Here is a 17,854-nt window from a genome sequence, read left to right on the forward strand (position 1 = left end):
CACACACACGCTCACACACACACACTCACACACACACACACACACTCACACTCACACACACACACACACACACACACACACACACACACACACTCACACACACACACATACACACACACACACACACACACTCACACACACACACACACACACTCACACACACACACACTCACACACACACACACACACACACACACACACACACACACACACACACACACTCACACACACACACACACACACACACACACACACACACACACACACACACACACACACGCTCAGGCCACTAAGCCCCTATAAACTTCCCCATCCCGCCTACCCCTGCTCTGGTCCCTAGTTCCAGGCATTTGTCCTAACAACCTGGAGGCAAGGCCCTGCTTTCCCTGTGCTCACCCTACAGGAGTGGAAAGGACAGACACTGGGCAGGAACTGAGATTGTACTCTCCAAGTCCTAGTTTCCTATGAGGATCTGGGGGAGGAAAGCCCTGGAGAAGACTGAGGACAGTTATCTAAAGAAACCAGACTCCTTTATTACTGTATATCAAGGTGACTAATTTTAAACCAAAGCAGCCCCTCTTCTCCATCTTTGATTTTGTTCGTTTGCTTGCTTAGACTTCTTATTAATGTGTGTGTTTGTGTATATGTGTTTTCTTCCTCTGTCTCAGCTTTCTACTTCCTAACCAGAGCTCTAAGGAAGGAGAAACACTGCTGCATTCGCTTACATCTGTCCATCCACAAGTCACTGCCATAGGATCGTCTGGCCTGGGGACTTAGCTCAGGCCTGCTTTCCTCTCCTGTAATCTGTTTGCACTTATCCTGTTACCAGTATTTCAAACACTTCTTATAAAATGTGGTAAACAAAAAATAACCTCTGATCTTCGGCATGTGGTTCCCTCTAAGCACCTGGTTAAACACAGAGCCCCTTTTCACCAGGGGAAGCTGGTGACAGAAGCCCTACAAAAGATGCAGGAACAATGCCTTCTTCCTGAAGCTGAGGAGCCGCCCTCCCTCCCACATCCGAGGGGACAGACTCTGCCTGTAACAGAAGATGTGCACAGTGCCCACGGAGCATTCCTGTACGGCATCACTTCTAAAATATGGAAGGGGGAGTGGGAAGGAGGTTACTCAGAGAATCCCACAGATGCCTCAGCAGTCTTCCTTGGTGGGAACTAAAATCTGAGAGCCTTCGCCTGTACTGCCCACCTGCCTGAGGTGGCAGCCTGGCCAGCATTCCCTGGAAGAACTTGACCCAAACTTGGTCCATGAAGGGAATTTCCAAAAGAGATGTCACTGCATCTGCAGAAGGTTATTATTATTTAAAAAAACACCTAAGAACAGTTTCATTAACATGAACTCTGGGGTATTCATCACCATTCATGGAGCAGATGAAAAATGGAAGGCATTTACTCATTCGGTGAAGTGATCGGCGCCAACATTGGATGTGAAGGACAGCGAGGCAGAAATAAGGCATCAGAAGAAATGGGAATGAGGAGCTACATGTGCTGGCAGGACTGGGAAGGAGAAAATTAAAACCCCACGGGAATGAAAACACAATGGAAAGTGGCCCAAAGGCGAGCCTGGAAAGCAGGGGAGCGTGGCAAATAGGAAGGGACATGTGGTTGAAATGAGAATCACATGGAAATAGGTCACAAAAGCAGAAGAGAAGTAAAAAAAAAAAAAAAAAAAAAGACGCAGGAAAGGAAGCGCATGTGACCTGAAACAATGAGACAAAACACCAAAGACAACCTAAGAAAATGACACTCATATGAACAAATAGGAATTTCGATAAATAGATTTCATTTCTCTTTTAAGTAGGTGTTCGGGATAGATGCATCACTGAACCACAGCACTAATTAACTTCAATAAGCAAGCATGTTTGGAATATTGCAATTTTGCAGAGAATATATCCGCAATCTGCACATCATGAGTCATAATGGTTCTGTCTCCAACTCCCATGGCAGTAGGGTTAAAGGCAAACAGATGACCCCATCTTGTTTTTTACAAGAGTGATGGTATTTAAACTTGGGTCCTCATGCTTGTGTAGGAAGTGTTCTTACTTCCTGAGCCAACTACTCACATACCTTGATTAATCTTCCCTAACCAATTTTCTTCAATGGCTAGTCCAAGGAATGTTATTATCCAGACTCAGCATCAGGACTTGGACTATATTATGGTAGAATATTTGCCTAGCACCCTCAAGGCCCTTGGTCAATTTTCAGCACTGAAAAAAAAATGTTATTTTATCTTGAAAGAATCTCTGGTAGTAATGGCTTGAACTTCTATCCCAAATTTTTGAAAGTGACGAGCACGTGTACATCCTTTCTATTTTCATTACAAGGCCCTGAGGTACAGGCCAGTGAGCCTGTAATGCAAAAGAAATGAATGGTTGGTGTGTCACCATGAAAACCTGCTGGAAGCTGCCTACATCCACCTGTGCTGGGACAAACACAGCCATCTTCTGGGGCAGAACTCTTAGGAATTTCTTATTCTACTAAAACCTGGTAGCCATATATAAAGTCTAATCAATGCCTAAATATTCGGAGGGTCTTTTCACACTCCAAGCAATACCAAATGGTGGTCTTCTGGCATAGCGTGTAATGCAAATAATGGATACTGTGAGGGGGTCGAGATGCTAAGTCCTGAAATTTTAACTGCTATAGTAGAACTTAAATGATTTCCGGTTTGTTCTTTATCTTCTGGCATGTGTACACATTACTGGATGTTTTCAATACATCAAACACAATTAACATAATGCCATCAATACTGAAGGCCAGCATTTAGGACAATAAGTATCCAGTAGATCTTTTGTGAATTTATTTTTGAAAAGCACGTTTCACTCTATCCATTTCAAATGAGACTTTATAGCAAAGGCCTTCTGTGCTAGTTCTTCTAATTAAAGATTTATAAAGACATATGAACTTCACTCCTGATCAAGATAAGTCATTATGACTCCTGCAGTGCTGCAAGAGTAATCCATAAATAATGGAAATGATACAAATTAAAACCTAATAACCCATAAATTTGTATGAATTAAATATTACGACAATGTTTCAAAAATTAATAGAAATACAAAAAAAGTAAAAGTGTCAGCATACGATCAGAAAGATAAAAATGCAATTATAGACTATCCCAACAATGGCAAATATAACAATAAACAAAATCAGTCTGTTCTCAGGCCTAGTGAATTCATCTTCTACCAAATTCTTGGTTAGCCTTTAGCAAATGGAATACTACAGAGATTTGCTCCAGAAGAATTCAGTATTGCTGAAGTCCAAACACCAGCAGTGACAAAAGCCAAAGAATGCTAACTATAACCCTATTCCAGCCCCTGGACTGCTTTTATAAGTAGGAGTTGATAGAAACACAACACGCCCACTTTTTAATGTGTTGCTAGGTTCACTTTCTTGAGACAACAGCAGTGTTAAGCAACTGTAACAGACTGAATAGAACCAAGGATGAAACTATTTACTACCTTGCAGTTTATAGAAAACAGTTGCTGACCTCTTACACTCCAACGTGGCTGTGCAAGCACAGTGTATCTTTGTCCTCTTCTTCAGGGCCTGAATTATGAAAATAACTATGTTTGTTCTTGTTTATAAAAAGATTAAAACAAACACAACAGACAGGAGTAAGATTAATCCTCGTGGAACAAAAATCAACTTCAACAATTACCAGTCCAAGTTCAATCCTGTGTGTTGATTTTGAAAAAGTATCTAAAGTATCACATAACTCAAACACAGAATTTCATTGTGTGGTTGGCTGTATTGTTTATTATCCACAAATTATTTGCTGACATATTTAGCATTTAGCTTGTCAGTTGTTTTGCACAGTAAAATGTGGAGGTAAGCTAAGTCACTTAAGGACAATTGGATTGAGAGCCTAAGACTGACTGATCATTTCCTTTCTCTACAATTTACAGAAAGTATATAAAGTTATTCACCAACCTCAACCTTCAGATAAAGATGGCTTGATTTCAGCTATTGTTCACTAATGAATAGTATACAAAGTAAATTTAAAATAGGCATGATTAGAGAAACCACAGCTATCTGGGGGTTGTTGCTGATATATAAGCCAATGTATCCAGACTATAGGTTATGATGTCATTCAGTGACTCCATAAATACATTTTGTCAATATGTTAGAAAAAGCTCAGGATGCAATGATAAAGCCGACGTAGAGGATTTTTCCTGTGACGATAGTATATATATGTTTCCACCTGTTTCCCCTCAAATACAATAAAACTTATTGTATATTTTAAAAAAGCAATTAGATAGTCAAGGCTATGCAGAGAAAACCTGTCTCAAAAACCGAAAATAATAATAGTTGTGGGATAATTGTATACTGTGTGAAGATATATTGCTGTGATTGGTTTAATAAAGAGCTGAATGGCCAATAGCTAGGCAGGAGGCATAGGTGGGACTTCAAGGCAAAGAGAGAATGCTGGGAAGAAAGGCAGAGTTACCAGTGAGACATGGCCTTTCAAAGGAGACAGGAGCTACAAAAATGAAGACAGATAATGCAATGTGACAGAAAGTAGATTGATGTAAATGAGTTAAGTTATAAGAGCCTATAGACAATAAAAGGATTGAAAATTAAAGAAGAATTTGGTATCACACATAAATCTGAAATTATAGGTGAAATCAATTGATCCCATAAAAGGAACAACATGAAAGGGACATTTGAATATCCCTGTAACTGCTAAGGACAGAAAAAAATTGAAAAATTTTCAATTGAAAATCAGAATGATACGATGGTTTCACTTAGTGAATTCTAGCACACACATTTAAAAATTAAAATCAATTGTAGAAATTTATTTGAGATTTGGGTGGTGGGCCCTCCCAAATACTAAAACATAAAAAAGTAAAAACAACAAAAACAAAAACCCAACTACTGTATCTCTTATGAACAGAAATAGAAAAGTTCTTGACAAAGTATTACTAAATAGAGACAGGTGGTGCTGATGGGCACATACCTTTAATCCCAGCACTCAGGAGGCATAGGCAGGCAGATCTCCATGAGTTCAAGGCCTGCCTGGTCTACAAAGCTAGCTTCAAGACAGCCAGAGCTATACAGAGAAATTCTATCTCTAAAAACCAATGCATATATAATATATGTATATATTATAATTACCAACTAAAATTTGCTCTGGGATGCAAGTTTGGATCAATATTTAAAAATAAAATAAGAAGATTAATTTTCACCATTTATTTTAAATAGGATCTTGCTACATAGCCTTGGGTAGCCTATTACTCACTGCATCAAACGTGAGGCAATCCTCCTGCCGACCTGTTTTGGATGATGGCAATATAGACATGAATCACTATCCTAGCTATAGCTTTCACTACTCTTATTCAAATTAATCAAAATGTTCTAGGCAGTTAAGTCAAGCCAGAAAAAAAGTTAACTACAAAGGAATATTTTAAAAAGACACAAAACTGTCAGTATTTACAGAAGTCACAATTGTCTACATAGGAACCACCAAAGAGTCCAAAACAATAAGTTCAATAAGGAAAAAATAAGGTCATTAAATTCACAAGGTACAAGATAAAATATACATTTTATTATGCTTCTAGTTATTAGAAACCAACATGGTCACTAAAATTTAAAGTAGAATGCTACCTAAGTAATTTCTTCAAAAGACAAAAGAAATATTTCTGTATGGGTCTAATAAACATGTTCATTGCTTTCATGCTGAAGCTAAGACAGTGACAGAAAACTACCTAAATGATTGCATTAGTTTGTTCTTTATTGCAATGATAAAGAAGCCACACCCCAAAACAACTTCAGTGAGAAAATGGGATTGTTTCATTTTATAGCTTATGGTTCACCATGAAGGGAAATTTGGGAAGGAACTCAAGGCTAGACCCTAGAGGCAGGAACTGAAGCAGAGGCCATGAAGGAGTATTTCTTACCATGTTGCTTTTCGTGGCTTGTTCTGCCTACTTTCTTATGCCCCCCACCCCCACGATTACTTACTAATTACATATAGTGGGTTGTGTTGTAATTTTAAAAAGCTGCAAGAGAGAGAAAAACACCATGCCACAGAGCTTGGATGGAGGGGATTTTTATTGGGGGAAAGTAAATGGGAAAGGGTTGGGGGAGATGGGAGACCGGCCTCTGGGGACAGGAGTGGCAGAAGAGAAGAGAGAGGCTGAGAGGGGAGAAGAGACAGAGAGGCAGAGAATCAGAGAGAGACAAAGAGAAAAATGGGAGCTGGGCATATCCGTTTTAAAAGGGAACATAGTGAATGTGCACAGGTGGTGCTCTTAGCAGCTGCAGCTGAGGGCATATCCTGCCAGACTCCCAAGGACAGGCCAGGACAGATGCCTAAATACTAACAGGCTGGACCTTCCCATATCAGTCATTAACCAAGAAAATGGTTCCAAAGACTTGCCTACAAGTCTGACAGAGGCATTTTCTCAATTGAAGAGCCCCCTCACCCATTTACAATAGAGTAAAATATATGTATAATTAGTACGAACTTAACCAAGGAGGTACAAGACTTCAACAATGAAACTTTACCAAATAAAGAAACTGATGACTACACTAGAAGACAGGAAATCCTCCCATGGTCACAGATCAACAGAATTAATATTGTGGAAATGGCTACATTGCCAAAACCAAACTACGGATTCAATCAATTTCTCCTCAAAATTCCCATCACCATTTTCACCAAAACAAAAATCAATTCCAAAATTCATTATAGAAACACAAAAGATTCTGGATAGTCAAAGTCAAACTGAGCAAAATAACAAAGTCAGAGATATAGTTGTTAACTTATGAGACAGCATTATGAAAATGAAAACAGCACTATACAGGCACAAAAAAATTTGGACAAATGAATGGAACAAAGGACCCAGAGATAAATCCATACAGCCACAGCCACTTGATTTTTTAGCCAAACTGCAAAAATATACAATGTACAGTACTTTTCAACAAAATGTGCTGGGAAAATTGGATAACCATATGCAAAAGAATGTAACTGGATCCTAGTCTCTTGGCATGCACAAGGGATGAATTCAGAATTTGAAATTGCCAGGAGAAAACAGAGGAAACACTTTAAGGTATAGACATGGGCTCTCTGAAAAGAACTCCAGGAGTTGACACATGAGAATGCAGGAAATTTCACACAGCAGAGGAGACAATTAACGAATCAGGGAAGAGTCTACGAATGGAAGAAAGTCCGTGTCTGCTCCACATCCGACAGGTGGTGACTTTCTAGACTAGATAATGAATTCAAAAAGCAAATTCAAAACTCCAAACAACCCAGTCAATAAATGAGCTAATCAAACTGCTGTGGCTTACAAGACAGAGCACACTTTAAAACCTGTTCAACAACCTTATTTGCCAAGGAAATGCAAATTAAAACAGTATTGAGACTCCATCTTTCCCTGGACACAATGTCTAGCTATCAAGATAAGAAATAGCAAATGCTAGTAAGGGTAAAGAGAAGGCGACTCTTATATTCTGCTCCGGGAATATATTTACTAAAGTCATGGGAAGTTCCTCAGAAAACTAAAAGTAGTACTACAATATGACCCAGCTATGCCACTCCTGGACATGCACTGTAAGTACTCTGGAGCAGTACACCACAGTAATATTCACCCATTCATGGATATTACAGCATTGTTTTCAAGAACCAAATCATAAAAGCAGCCAAAGTGTTTGTCAACAGATGATGGATAAAGAAAATGTGGGATACTTTGCACAGTGGAGACTTACACTCTAATTTTTGTTACACTCACTTGTGTCTGTGTATATGTGGGGGGCACAGGCATGACATGGTGCGTAGGTAGAAAAAAGGGACAAAGTTGTGGAGTCAACTCATTCTATTGACCATGTGGGTTTTAGGGGTAGAACTCAGGTCCTTACTCTTGGGGTCAAGTGTCTTTGTCAGCTGAACTATTTCACCAGCCCATAGTAGGGTTTCATTCAAACATACACAAGCATTAGCTAGAACCTTTATGACCAGAACCACAAAATGTAATAAGAAAATAATAAATGAAGCTTCATTAAATAAATTTCATAAAAAGTTGAGTAACATAAAAAACAAATATTCCATAGGCCCATCTCTATTAATAGCAAAGACACCCAACATATATTAAAAGTAAAACATGTTTATGTTCATAGGTCAAGCCACTTGTTTTGTCAAACTGGATTTTAAGTATGTATGAATGTGGTATAATGAGTGACTGTTAGACTATTAGTGAAGACTGTATGAGAGTGCAAAGGTAGCAGTAAGGACTATACATTACACTGACTATTTTCTAATACATGAACATTTTAAAAGACTGGGCAATGTTAAGTTAATAGTGGGTAATCTAGGTAATGCTGTCATAAGATAGGCTTCCTTTTTTATCCTATTTTTATTAGTTTATCTCTTTTTTTCTGAAAGTCTTAGAAAAATCCCATTACTATGTGTCTAAAAGCAGAGAACAAAGCTTGCCTACTAAAAGCTCAACATTCGATTGCGTTGCAGGCAGATCCAATTATCTGAGCTACACTTGGTAATTCTTCTCTTATGTCCTAACAGGAAACCTTGGAGACTTATCTAATCTTTGCTAATGTGGTAGTTTCATAATGTTTGGCCACATTTTGGCCAGGCATCAAGACCAAGTTGCTTCTTTAAAATGCAAATCTGTGGAACAGTTTTTGCTCATGTTTTATGGTAACTACCATTGCTAGTAACAAACAAACACCTGACAGCTATTTTAGTTATCATTCCTCATAATTCTTTGCTCCTACTCTTTTTTGAGGGGAGAGACATGAAGAAAACATATTTATCTTTGAGATTTAGTATGAAATGAAAGCAATTTGCACATAAAAGCTTTAAATAATGAGTCTTAGTATCATGTACTTATAATTCACTGTAGTAACTTAATGGAATTACTAATATTTACCAGATCTTTTCTATTTCCCAGCACCAATTACAAAACTTTTAAACTCTTTATATGTTTGCCTAGGTCATATATATATATATATATATATGTATATATATATATATATATATATATGGAGAGAGAGAGATGTTTAAAATGTGTGTGCATGATCTCAACATTTCAGATGGAATAATTGAAATGCAAGTTGTGTCAGTTATTAAAATCTGAAAACATAAGTATTAGACTGAAATTTGAATTTAGAAAGTCCAGCTCCAAATGCCACACTCTGATCTGAACTGCCAGGTGCATTGTTTTTATGCAGATATGATTGGATAGAGAATTATAATCTTCCCCTTTTGATTTCCCTAAATTAAAGGATCTGTAGAAGTGCACTATGCAAGTCTATTAGCTGCTTTGCATCTTTGCTCCTCTTGAAGGAACATGGAACCTCCCATCAGGCACAGTCTTAACTATGAAGTTATTATCACAGAGACTTCTGGTTGAAGACAGGGAGATGGGGTCACATAGCTGACACACGGTGCACAAACAGAATTTCTGCTTGACTGTGATCCATGTGATTCATCTAATGTGCAACAATATTAAGAATAAAACAGAAAAGCACAGTAAGGCTGATGTTGAACAATTTGTGCCCTTTTAAGGGGCAAGACTCCAAAAATAGAGTTTCCTCATGTTTTTGTCTTGCCACAAACCACATTTTACCAATCTTTCTGAGGAAGCTACAAAAATAAATTACTTAATCTTTAACTCCCAAACATTCTAGATGCTCAGACACAGCTATGCTACACATCACTTGAAGGTCACATCAGACATCACCTAAGAAAAAAAATCCTGCATTGCAACATCCCTCAATGAAGTCAGTTTTACCAGATATTTGTGGCAAAAGCCAACAATTGTTTCAAAGCATTTTCATAGTATATTCTGAATTTGCTTCCCTTTGTAGCTTCCCTTTTCACACTGTTAAGTTTCAGATCTAAAACATTAGTAATGAAGTCATTTATGGACAAGAAGTTTTGCTCAAATGACTAAAGAAAATTTTAATTCAACACACATACACACACACACACACACACACACACACACACACACACACACACACACACACAAGCTTTGGCAATAACCTGAGAATCCCAACATCAGTCTGAGCTCATTGACCAAAGGACTCTATTTTCATGCTTGTCACTTTTTTTGTTGACTTCACTTCTTTCTATTTCTTCTTCCAGGTTAATGTTTTAGTAAGAGTGTGTAGAGAAAACTGGTGTGATGCTCTCATAGGTCTAAATATATGTTAATGGCATCAATAGCATGTGAGGTAGAATATTTCCTGAATGAAATGACTACTGAGCTATCAAATACACAGTGAAAAGATGCTTCCTATAGATACCTCTAAGAAGGCATGTTCCCAGTTGCAGAGAAGGACGGAGTAATGAGCAAAGGGGTCCAGCCCAGGCTGGTGAAACCCACAGAAACAGCTGACCTGAACAACGGGGAGCTCTTGGTCCCCAGACTGATAGCTGGGAAACCAGCACTTGACTGAACCAGACCCCAGGAACGTGGGTATCAGTGAGGAGACCTCAGAAATCAATGGAACCTCCTGTAGTAGATCAGTATTTATCCCTAGCATAGGTGCAACTTTGAGAGCTCATTCCAGATAGAGGGATACTCCCTGAGCCAAGATACACCGGGGTGGGCCTAGGCCCTATCCCAAAGGATATCACAGATCCTGAAGACCCCTTCTGGAAGGCCTCACCCTCCCTGGGGAGCAGAAACCTCATGTGACAGGTATGGCTTAGTTGGGGGGTGGTAGGAGAGGAGGGGAGGGAGAGGGAACTGGGATTGACATGTAAAACAATCTTGTTTTTAATTCAAATAAAAAATGGAAAAAAATTCAAAGTGAAAAAAAGAGAATCCTCCATGGTGGATGAAAAAAATAGGCAATATAAGGAAGCATTAAGTAAAAATAATTACCCAAAACTTTTTATTTCACCTGAAGCATTTGCTAATCCTGAAAAGCTAGCTTTAGCCCTTTTATTATGCTATTACATTTAAACTGACCATATTTGTTTCCTTACATTATGATGCATGATGCCGTCTCAACCCTGGTCCTCTTATTTGTTGCAGGACAGTGCACTTGAAATATAAGAACAGAGTGAGTCCCATTTTAAAAAGTGCCATCAAAGAAGGAGCCCTCATGATCAAGCAAAATCATAGCACTCTGTGGTGAGATATTGTTTATGATTTATTAAAGCTTTCCTGGGGATTCAGAAATCAAAGTTAGCCACTGGCCACAGAAGCCAGGCACACACCTTTAATCCCAGCAGCCAGAAGCTAGGAGGTGGTGGCACACACCTTTAATCCTAGGACTCCGGATGGATATCTGTGAGTCAAGGCCACCCGTATCTACACCAGAGTGAATCAGTCTAAGAGAATTGTAGCTCACACATTTAATCCCAACATTAGGGAAGTATATAAAACAGAAGCAAGGTCTCAGAGAGTCTTTTCATTCTTCAGCCTCACAGAGGAGAGGCAGCAGTTTGAGACTTTAATCCCAGAACTTGGGAGGCAGAGGTTGGCAGATCTCTGTGAGTTTGAAGCCAACCTTGTCTATAGAATGTGTGCCCAGGACAACCAGAGCTATCTAGAGAAAAACCCTGTGTCAACAAACAAGCGAACGAACAAAAGGCCAGGCATGGTGGTGCACATCTTTAATGCCAGCACTCCAGAGGCAGAGGCAGATGGATCTCTGAGTCTCAGGCCAGCCTCGTCTACAAAAGAGTTCCACAGTCAGGGCCATATCAAAACTGAGTGTCTATCTGTGTGTGCTGGTCTTCACCAGTAATTAGAATGGTGGAAAGACTAGGGTTCAAGGTCATCCTTAGCTACACAGAGTTCAAAGCCAGGTTTGACCTTGCCACAAAATCCAGCATCAAAAGTGAATGTCAATACCCAAAGTGAAAAGATAAAGTAAGCAGTGTCATATATTAGTTATTTGAAAATCTTTTATGGCACTTGACCATTTTTAGATCAATAAGCTTAAAACATAACCCTTAGGAGTATTTATTTCTCCTACTCTTGCTTGTATCCGATAACAACAGCCCAAACTCATCTCCATTCAAAGTTAGTCACCTCCAATCTCTCTTACCTATAACCTCTCCAGGTGAGAAAATGACCTTTCTCTGAGATCTCCTTTGGTTTTATACAGAACAATAGGAAACCATGCTGACCCAAATCCCCCCTTTCTACCTTTGCTGACTCTCACACTCCTTTTGTGTCATTCTCACACCTGTAGAAATTTTACATGCTACTCATATTTCATATTTTGTCTTCACTGTCTTACTGACTATATTATATTACTTTAATCTTCTCAGAGGGATTAACTCATCCAAAGTGATTTCCCTCAAGTTAAAAAAATCAGTGGCCCTCCCCTTTAATGAGACTGATGACTACCATAATGCTGTCCTAGAGCCTTCATCCAGTAGCTGATGGAAGCAGAAGCAGAGATTCACAGCTAAGCACGGAGCCAAACTCCTGGAATCCAGTTGTAGAGAGGGAGGAATGATAAGCAAAGGGGTCAAGACCATGCTGGGGAAACCCACAGAAACAGTTGACCTGAGCAAGTGGTAGCTCATGGACCCTAGTCAGGCATCTGGGGAACTAGCATTGGACCGAACCAGGACCCCTGAACATGGGTGACAGTTAGGAGGCCTGGGAAGTCAATGGGGCTTCTGGCAGTGAAACCAGTATTCATCCCTAGTGCAGGAATGGACTTTGGGAGCTCATTCCCGCATGGAGGGATACTCTCTCAGCCTACACAAACAGGGTGGGCCTAGGCCCTGCCCCAAATGATGTGACAGACTTTGATGATCCCCCATGGGGTCTGGGATGGGGGGTAATGGGAGGGTGGAGAGGAACTGGGATTGATATGTAAAATAAGATTGTTTCTAATTTAAATAAAAAGAAATTTAAAAATCACAACTATTTCCTCAATGTTCACCTCACATGCATTAATCTATGGGGCAGGAATCATTTTGATTAATAAAATGAGTTCTCATGCTTTTTATGTTATTTTACATTAAGGTTTTTTATTGTATTTTGGAATTTTTACTTATTTGTTTCTCTTTTTTTCATTTTTTTAAGTGTTTTTCGAGACTGGGTTTCTCTGAGTGCTGGGATTAAAGTCTTGCACCACCACCACCCAGCCACATTAAGGGTTATTGGTATTTATTTTTGTTTTGAAGCAGGGTCTCGTGTATCCCAGGCTGCTCCCTGAATTGCTATGGAGGCTGAGGATGAACTTGAACCTCTGATCCTCTGGCCTCTTCCTCCCAGAGCTCACATTATAGAAGTGTGGCACCACGCCCAGTTTAAGCTCTGCAGGGAACTGAATTCGGGCAGCTATGGTACTAGAAAAGAGCTCCACCCAGCTCCCTGACTTAGATATTACATCACTTAACAAACGGTGTCTTCAGGCTTCTAACTTCCAACGTATCTGTTTTCTCTTTGCCACTTAAAACTCCAGTTTTCTTTTTCTACATTTCTCAGAGTTAGACAAATAATTCAGATTTTTGTTCCAGGTTTTCATGTTTTGGTTTTTTTTTCCAGGTTTCCTTGTTTGTGAAAATGAGTTTACTTATTTGAACAAAAAGGTTGTGATATTTTTAATATAATACGTGGCTCCTTGGATTAAGGAAGAAGGGATGGAAACACAGCTAGGTTGGCAGAGTGCTAGCTAATCAAGCAAGAGGCCCTAATTCTCCACAACACAGAGTCCAAAGTGGTAGCATATGTCTGAAATCCCAAAACTTCAGGTGAGAGCAAGTGAGTCAGAATTTCAAGGTCATTCTTGGGTATACACAGTTCAAGGCCAACCTGAGCTACATAATACTCTGTCTTGAAAAAGAAATTGTTTGAATTCAGAAAAAGAATATTTAAATCATCCAATATCTAATAAACTATGAATAACTTCTTTCAGAAATTAAATGCAATTTCGCTTCTATATCCTATGTTAATTGAAAGCTTTTCTCTCCCTAACTCTCTGCCTCTTTTACCCACATGCCATAATAATACGTTTGCCAAGGAAAAAAAGTTCCACAAAATTCAAAACAGTAACTAAGTTGCAGCTAAGCATGTTTATCTATATTGACAGTGTGAAGAGTAATTAACACAACCCTCTCCAAAAGTCAAAGTGGCACTACCAAAAATTAGAATACAGAAGACTTTCTGGTACAGTGTTTGTACTTCAAGGACTCGGCTTGTGCTTTTAGGCTAGTGTGTTTAAGTATATACACTGAATACTGGGTAGAAGTATTTCACCCTGAAGTTAAAAATTCTTAATCTCCACTGCCAACTCTGTTTTAACTAGTCCTACCCATTCTAGGACACAGTCCCAGCTGGTCAAGTCAAATACAAAAGGGTCAGCTTGGCTGGCCTCCACTCTGCATGTTCACCTCACAGCACATTTAGCTCTTGTGGTGACTGTGTTGGCCACAACTGATCATTTCTGAAACCCTCAAGTTTTTCCTCTATCCTGAAAAACATCTCTGAAGGCTGTTTCATCATTATCCACCTATCATCACTGTAGCCTCCCCATGTAAACCCACCTACGAGATGTTTAACCTTCAACTGTCTTGTTTACTTGCTAATCCTTCCCCAAATAACACATGAAATAAAATGTTTTACTATTGTTTTTCCAAGACCTTCGATTATAGACATGCGGCACTAGGCCCAGCTTCTTCACTGCTGTTATCTTAGTACTATGTGTACTCCACGTAAACGATATTTATAGACATGGCAAAGTGACATAAAAAGCAAGCGAACTTTTCCTCTTTCCATTGTCTACTAAGTCTGGCCTACTAAACCGCTTTAAAATATCCATAAGAACAACAAGAATCTTGTACTATACACAATAATCACCAAAACTCTCTGCTCTTGCATCAGTAATCATCTTAGCCGTAGCTCTGAGCCAATTCTTTTCACACCCCACAAATACAAATGCTTGTATTTGTAGATGCTCCCTTTGGGGATATCAAGAGTTCAGTTTGGCCAAAACTTAAGGTATGCCCCACAAGAGACACCCTGCAAAGACCACTGAGACAGAGGTCAAAGTTTTGCAGAAGGGGCACTTACTTTTTACTTTATAACATGTGAGGCTTGGCAACAAAGCTCTTTTAAGAACAAGAAAGTTAGCCAGGCATGGTGGCACACATTCTTCATCTCAGCCCTCAGGAGGCAAAGGCAGATGACTAAATTTGAGGACAGCCTGATATACAAATTGAGTTCTAGGACATCTGGGGCTGCACAGAGAAACCCTATCTAAAAACACCAACCAACTGATCAACCAACAAGTAAATGAACAGGAACAAGAAAATTCTTACATAAAGAACCACAGGAAACTAAAGAAAGTCAAGAGCAGGAAAATAATCCTCTCCAGGGAAGAGCACACCAATTGGTTATCCAATACTAATTGGTCTGCTTCGAAAACATGCATACAGGTAACATTACACAGACAGTTATATTTAGGAATACACACACACACACACACACACACAGTCATAAATGTAACATGTAACATTATATACATTATATATGTGTGTGTGTGTGTGTGTGTGTGTACATATATTGTTCATGTAACAATCAAGTAATAAAAAAGAGAGCATAAATTTAGGAGAGAGCAAAAAGGGTATATAGGAGGTTTTGGATGGAGGAAAAGGAAGGAGGAAAAGGAAGGGGAAAATGCCATAATTCTAATCTCAAAAATAAAATATTAAAAGCAAGCAAACAAATGTGTGTGTGTGTGTGTGTGTGTGTGTGTGTGTGTGTGTGTGTGTGTGTACATGTAAGCCCCCAATAAAAGAAATGTAGCTGGTTAAACATCAATACATTTATCCTATCAGGGAATCAGGAGTCTGTGTTCTTCTGAGGCAGATTAGCTTGAATGTCCTGTGCTGTTTAGATTTCAAAGCATAATAGCACAACCTATGCTGCAATGTGTGTCTTGTTCCTGAAATGATTCAGTCTGCCTTATGCAATGTTGCCTAATATCAGATACTATACTACAATCCCCAGCAATAATCATCCCACTGGCACTATCTTCCACCTCATTTATTTTAAATTTTTCATATTTTAAGGGTATCTTCTCTTCATATATGTGCATTTCCCATTTTTATGTCTAAAATGTAAACTTGTAAACCTCAAGTGAATAATACACAGCTTTTAATTAACAATGCCATCTTATTCTTTATTATATTTCAATTGGAAAATCAGTCTTGGGAAACACTAAAATTCTAATATTGTTTTTTAAAGATGCTTGTTTTTATTACATATATAATAAACAATATATATATATATATATATATATGTCTAAGACTGCTTATCAAATCCACTGAAATTGGAGTTACAGATGGTTATGAGACACCATGTAGGTACCAGGAACCAAACCCAGATCTTCTGAAAGAGTAGCAACTGTTCTTAAACACTGAGACACCTCTCCAGCCTGCTTTATTAATATTTTTAATGGTAACACAAAAATATTAAAATCATAACCTAAAACTAAGAAAGCCAAAGGGATAGAGAAATGGCTCAGTAGTTCCAAGCAATGGGTAGTCTTCTAAAGGACCCAGATTCAAATCCCAGCACCAACATGGCAGTTCACAACTCTAGTTTATAACTCTAGTTCCAGGGTGATTCAACAGACACACATGCAGGCAAAACACCAATGTACATAAAATAAAAACAAATCATTTTTTTTAATTTAAAACATAAAGGAATGTGTATAGTACAACATCTCAATTTCTCTTTTCTCTCTCCAGGCGTTCCCCACACTTACCTAATCCCTAAGGGCCTCTCCGAGTTAGTTATTGCCAGTCCCAGAAAGGACATAAAACTGTTAAGGTGAACTTCCACAAGTCACAAGCACATTCCTCTGGCTCTAGTGTAATTGTTTTATCATTAAAAATGATTGGGGGAAAAAAGGGATCTTTAAATTTCCTTCCAAGGTTTTGAATAATGGACTTTGTTTCATCAGGGTAGCATGGTCTGCAGGTCACTGTGACGCTGTATGTCCAAACTAGAGCCAAAGGAAAAACTAGGCTTCAGTTCAGAGAAAATGTCCACTAGACCAATTCACCTGTCCCGTCTTAAACCAGGAATGTGCATGTCCAGCATACAGAGCTGTAATCACTGCAAATAACAAGAGTACCAAAGCAAATCTGGAAGTCCCAGAATCCAATGAGCTCAACACCTGCAAGAGTCTGTTTCTATTTAAAAGGGACTGAGCATAATATGGGGAGGGGGGGAGTGAGACTCAGAGAGTCACAAACCTGGAGGACCACTGAAGTGACAAATAACACGCAATCTATCTCTGCAGTCTCCTACACTACGCAATTCACACGAAGCAGCCTTTAGACCTTACTTTACTGTACACATATCAATGAACCTGTTTCCATGTAATTGTGGAGACTAATGCAAACAACAAACACAACAGAGACTTACCTTCAAAAAGGGATCCCAATTCATATCTTCCACTAAAAAAGTGTGGCAAGGAAAACACCAGTGCTCCCAATCCTATCATAAAGGCTGCAAAGGCAAGCCAGCGAGGTTTGTGTCCCCTCTCACCAAAAAACGATACAAATAAAGACAACACGCAAAAGGAGATATCATAGCTGGATGATATCAAGCCAGTCAGTGAGCTCTTCATTTCATAGCGCTTCTCGATGGTGGAAATGCTAATATTTACTAGGCCATTTACTACAATACCTAGAAAAGAGCAAACACATTGTTTTAGCTTCAGTATATATAAAAGTAGCAATGGAAAGCACAGGGGGGCTGTTCCATTGTTCTTTTGCTATTTTCAAATGTGCCAATCAGAAAAAAAAATCTCTCAATTTTCAAAGTCAGGCAATCCAACCATGTTTCCTCTGAAATCATTTTGCTTTTCCTATTGTAAAATTTTGTGCT

The 17,854-nt window shown here is 38.9% G+C and overlaps 1 protein-coding gene across 1 annotated transcript in view; it reads right to left on the reverse strand.

The window, feature by feature from the left end:
- Positions 1-17,854, reverse strand: part of Slco4c1 (solute carrier organic anion transporter family member 4C1) — a 45,885-nt gene that overhangs the window by 24,574 nt on the left and 3,457 nt on the right. The window contains exon 2 of the mRNA XM_027397699.2: positions 17,390-17,653. Coding sequence (XP_027253500.1) covers positions 17,390-17,653 — 264 coding nt within the window. The remainder of the gene's footprint in view (positions 1-17,389; positions 17,654-17,854) is intronic.

This window comes from Cricetulus griseus, chromosome 2 (genome assembly GCF_003668045.3).
Source record: "Cricetulus griseus strain 17A/GY chromosome 2, alternate assembly CriGri-PICRH-1.0, whole genome shotgun sequence".
NCBI lineage: Eukaryota > Metazoa > Chordata > Mammalia > Rodentia > Cricetidae > Cricetulus > Cricetulus griseus.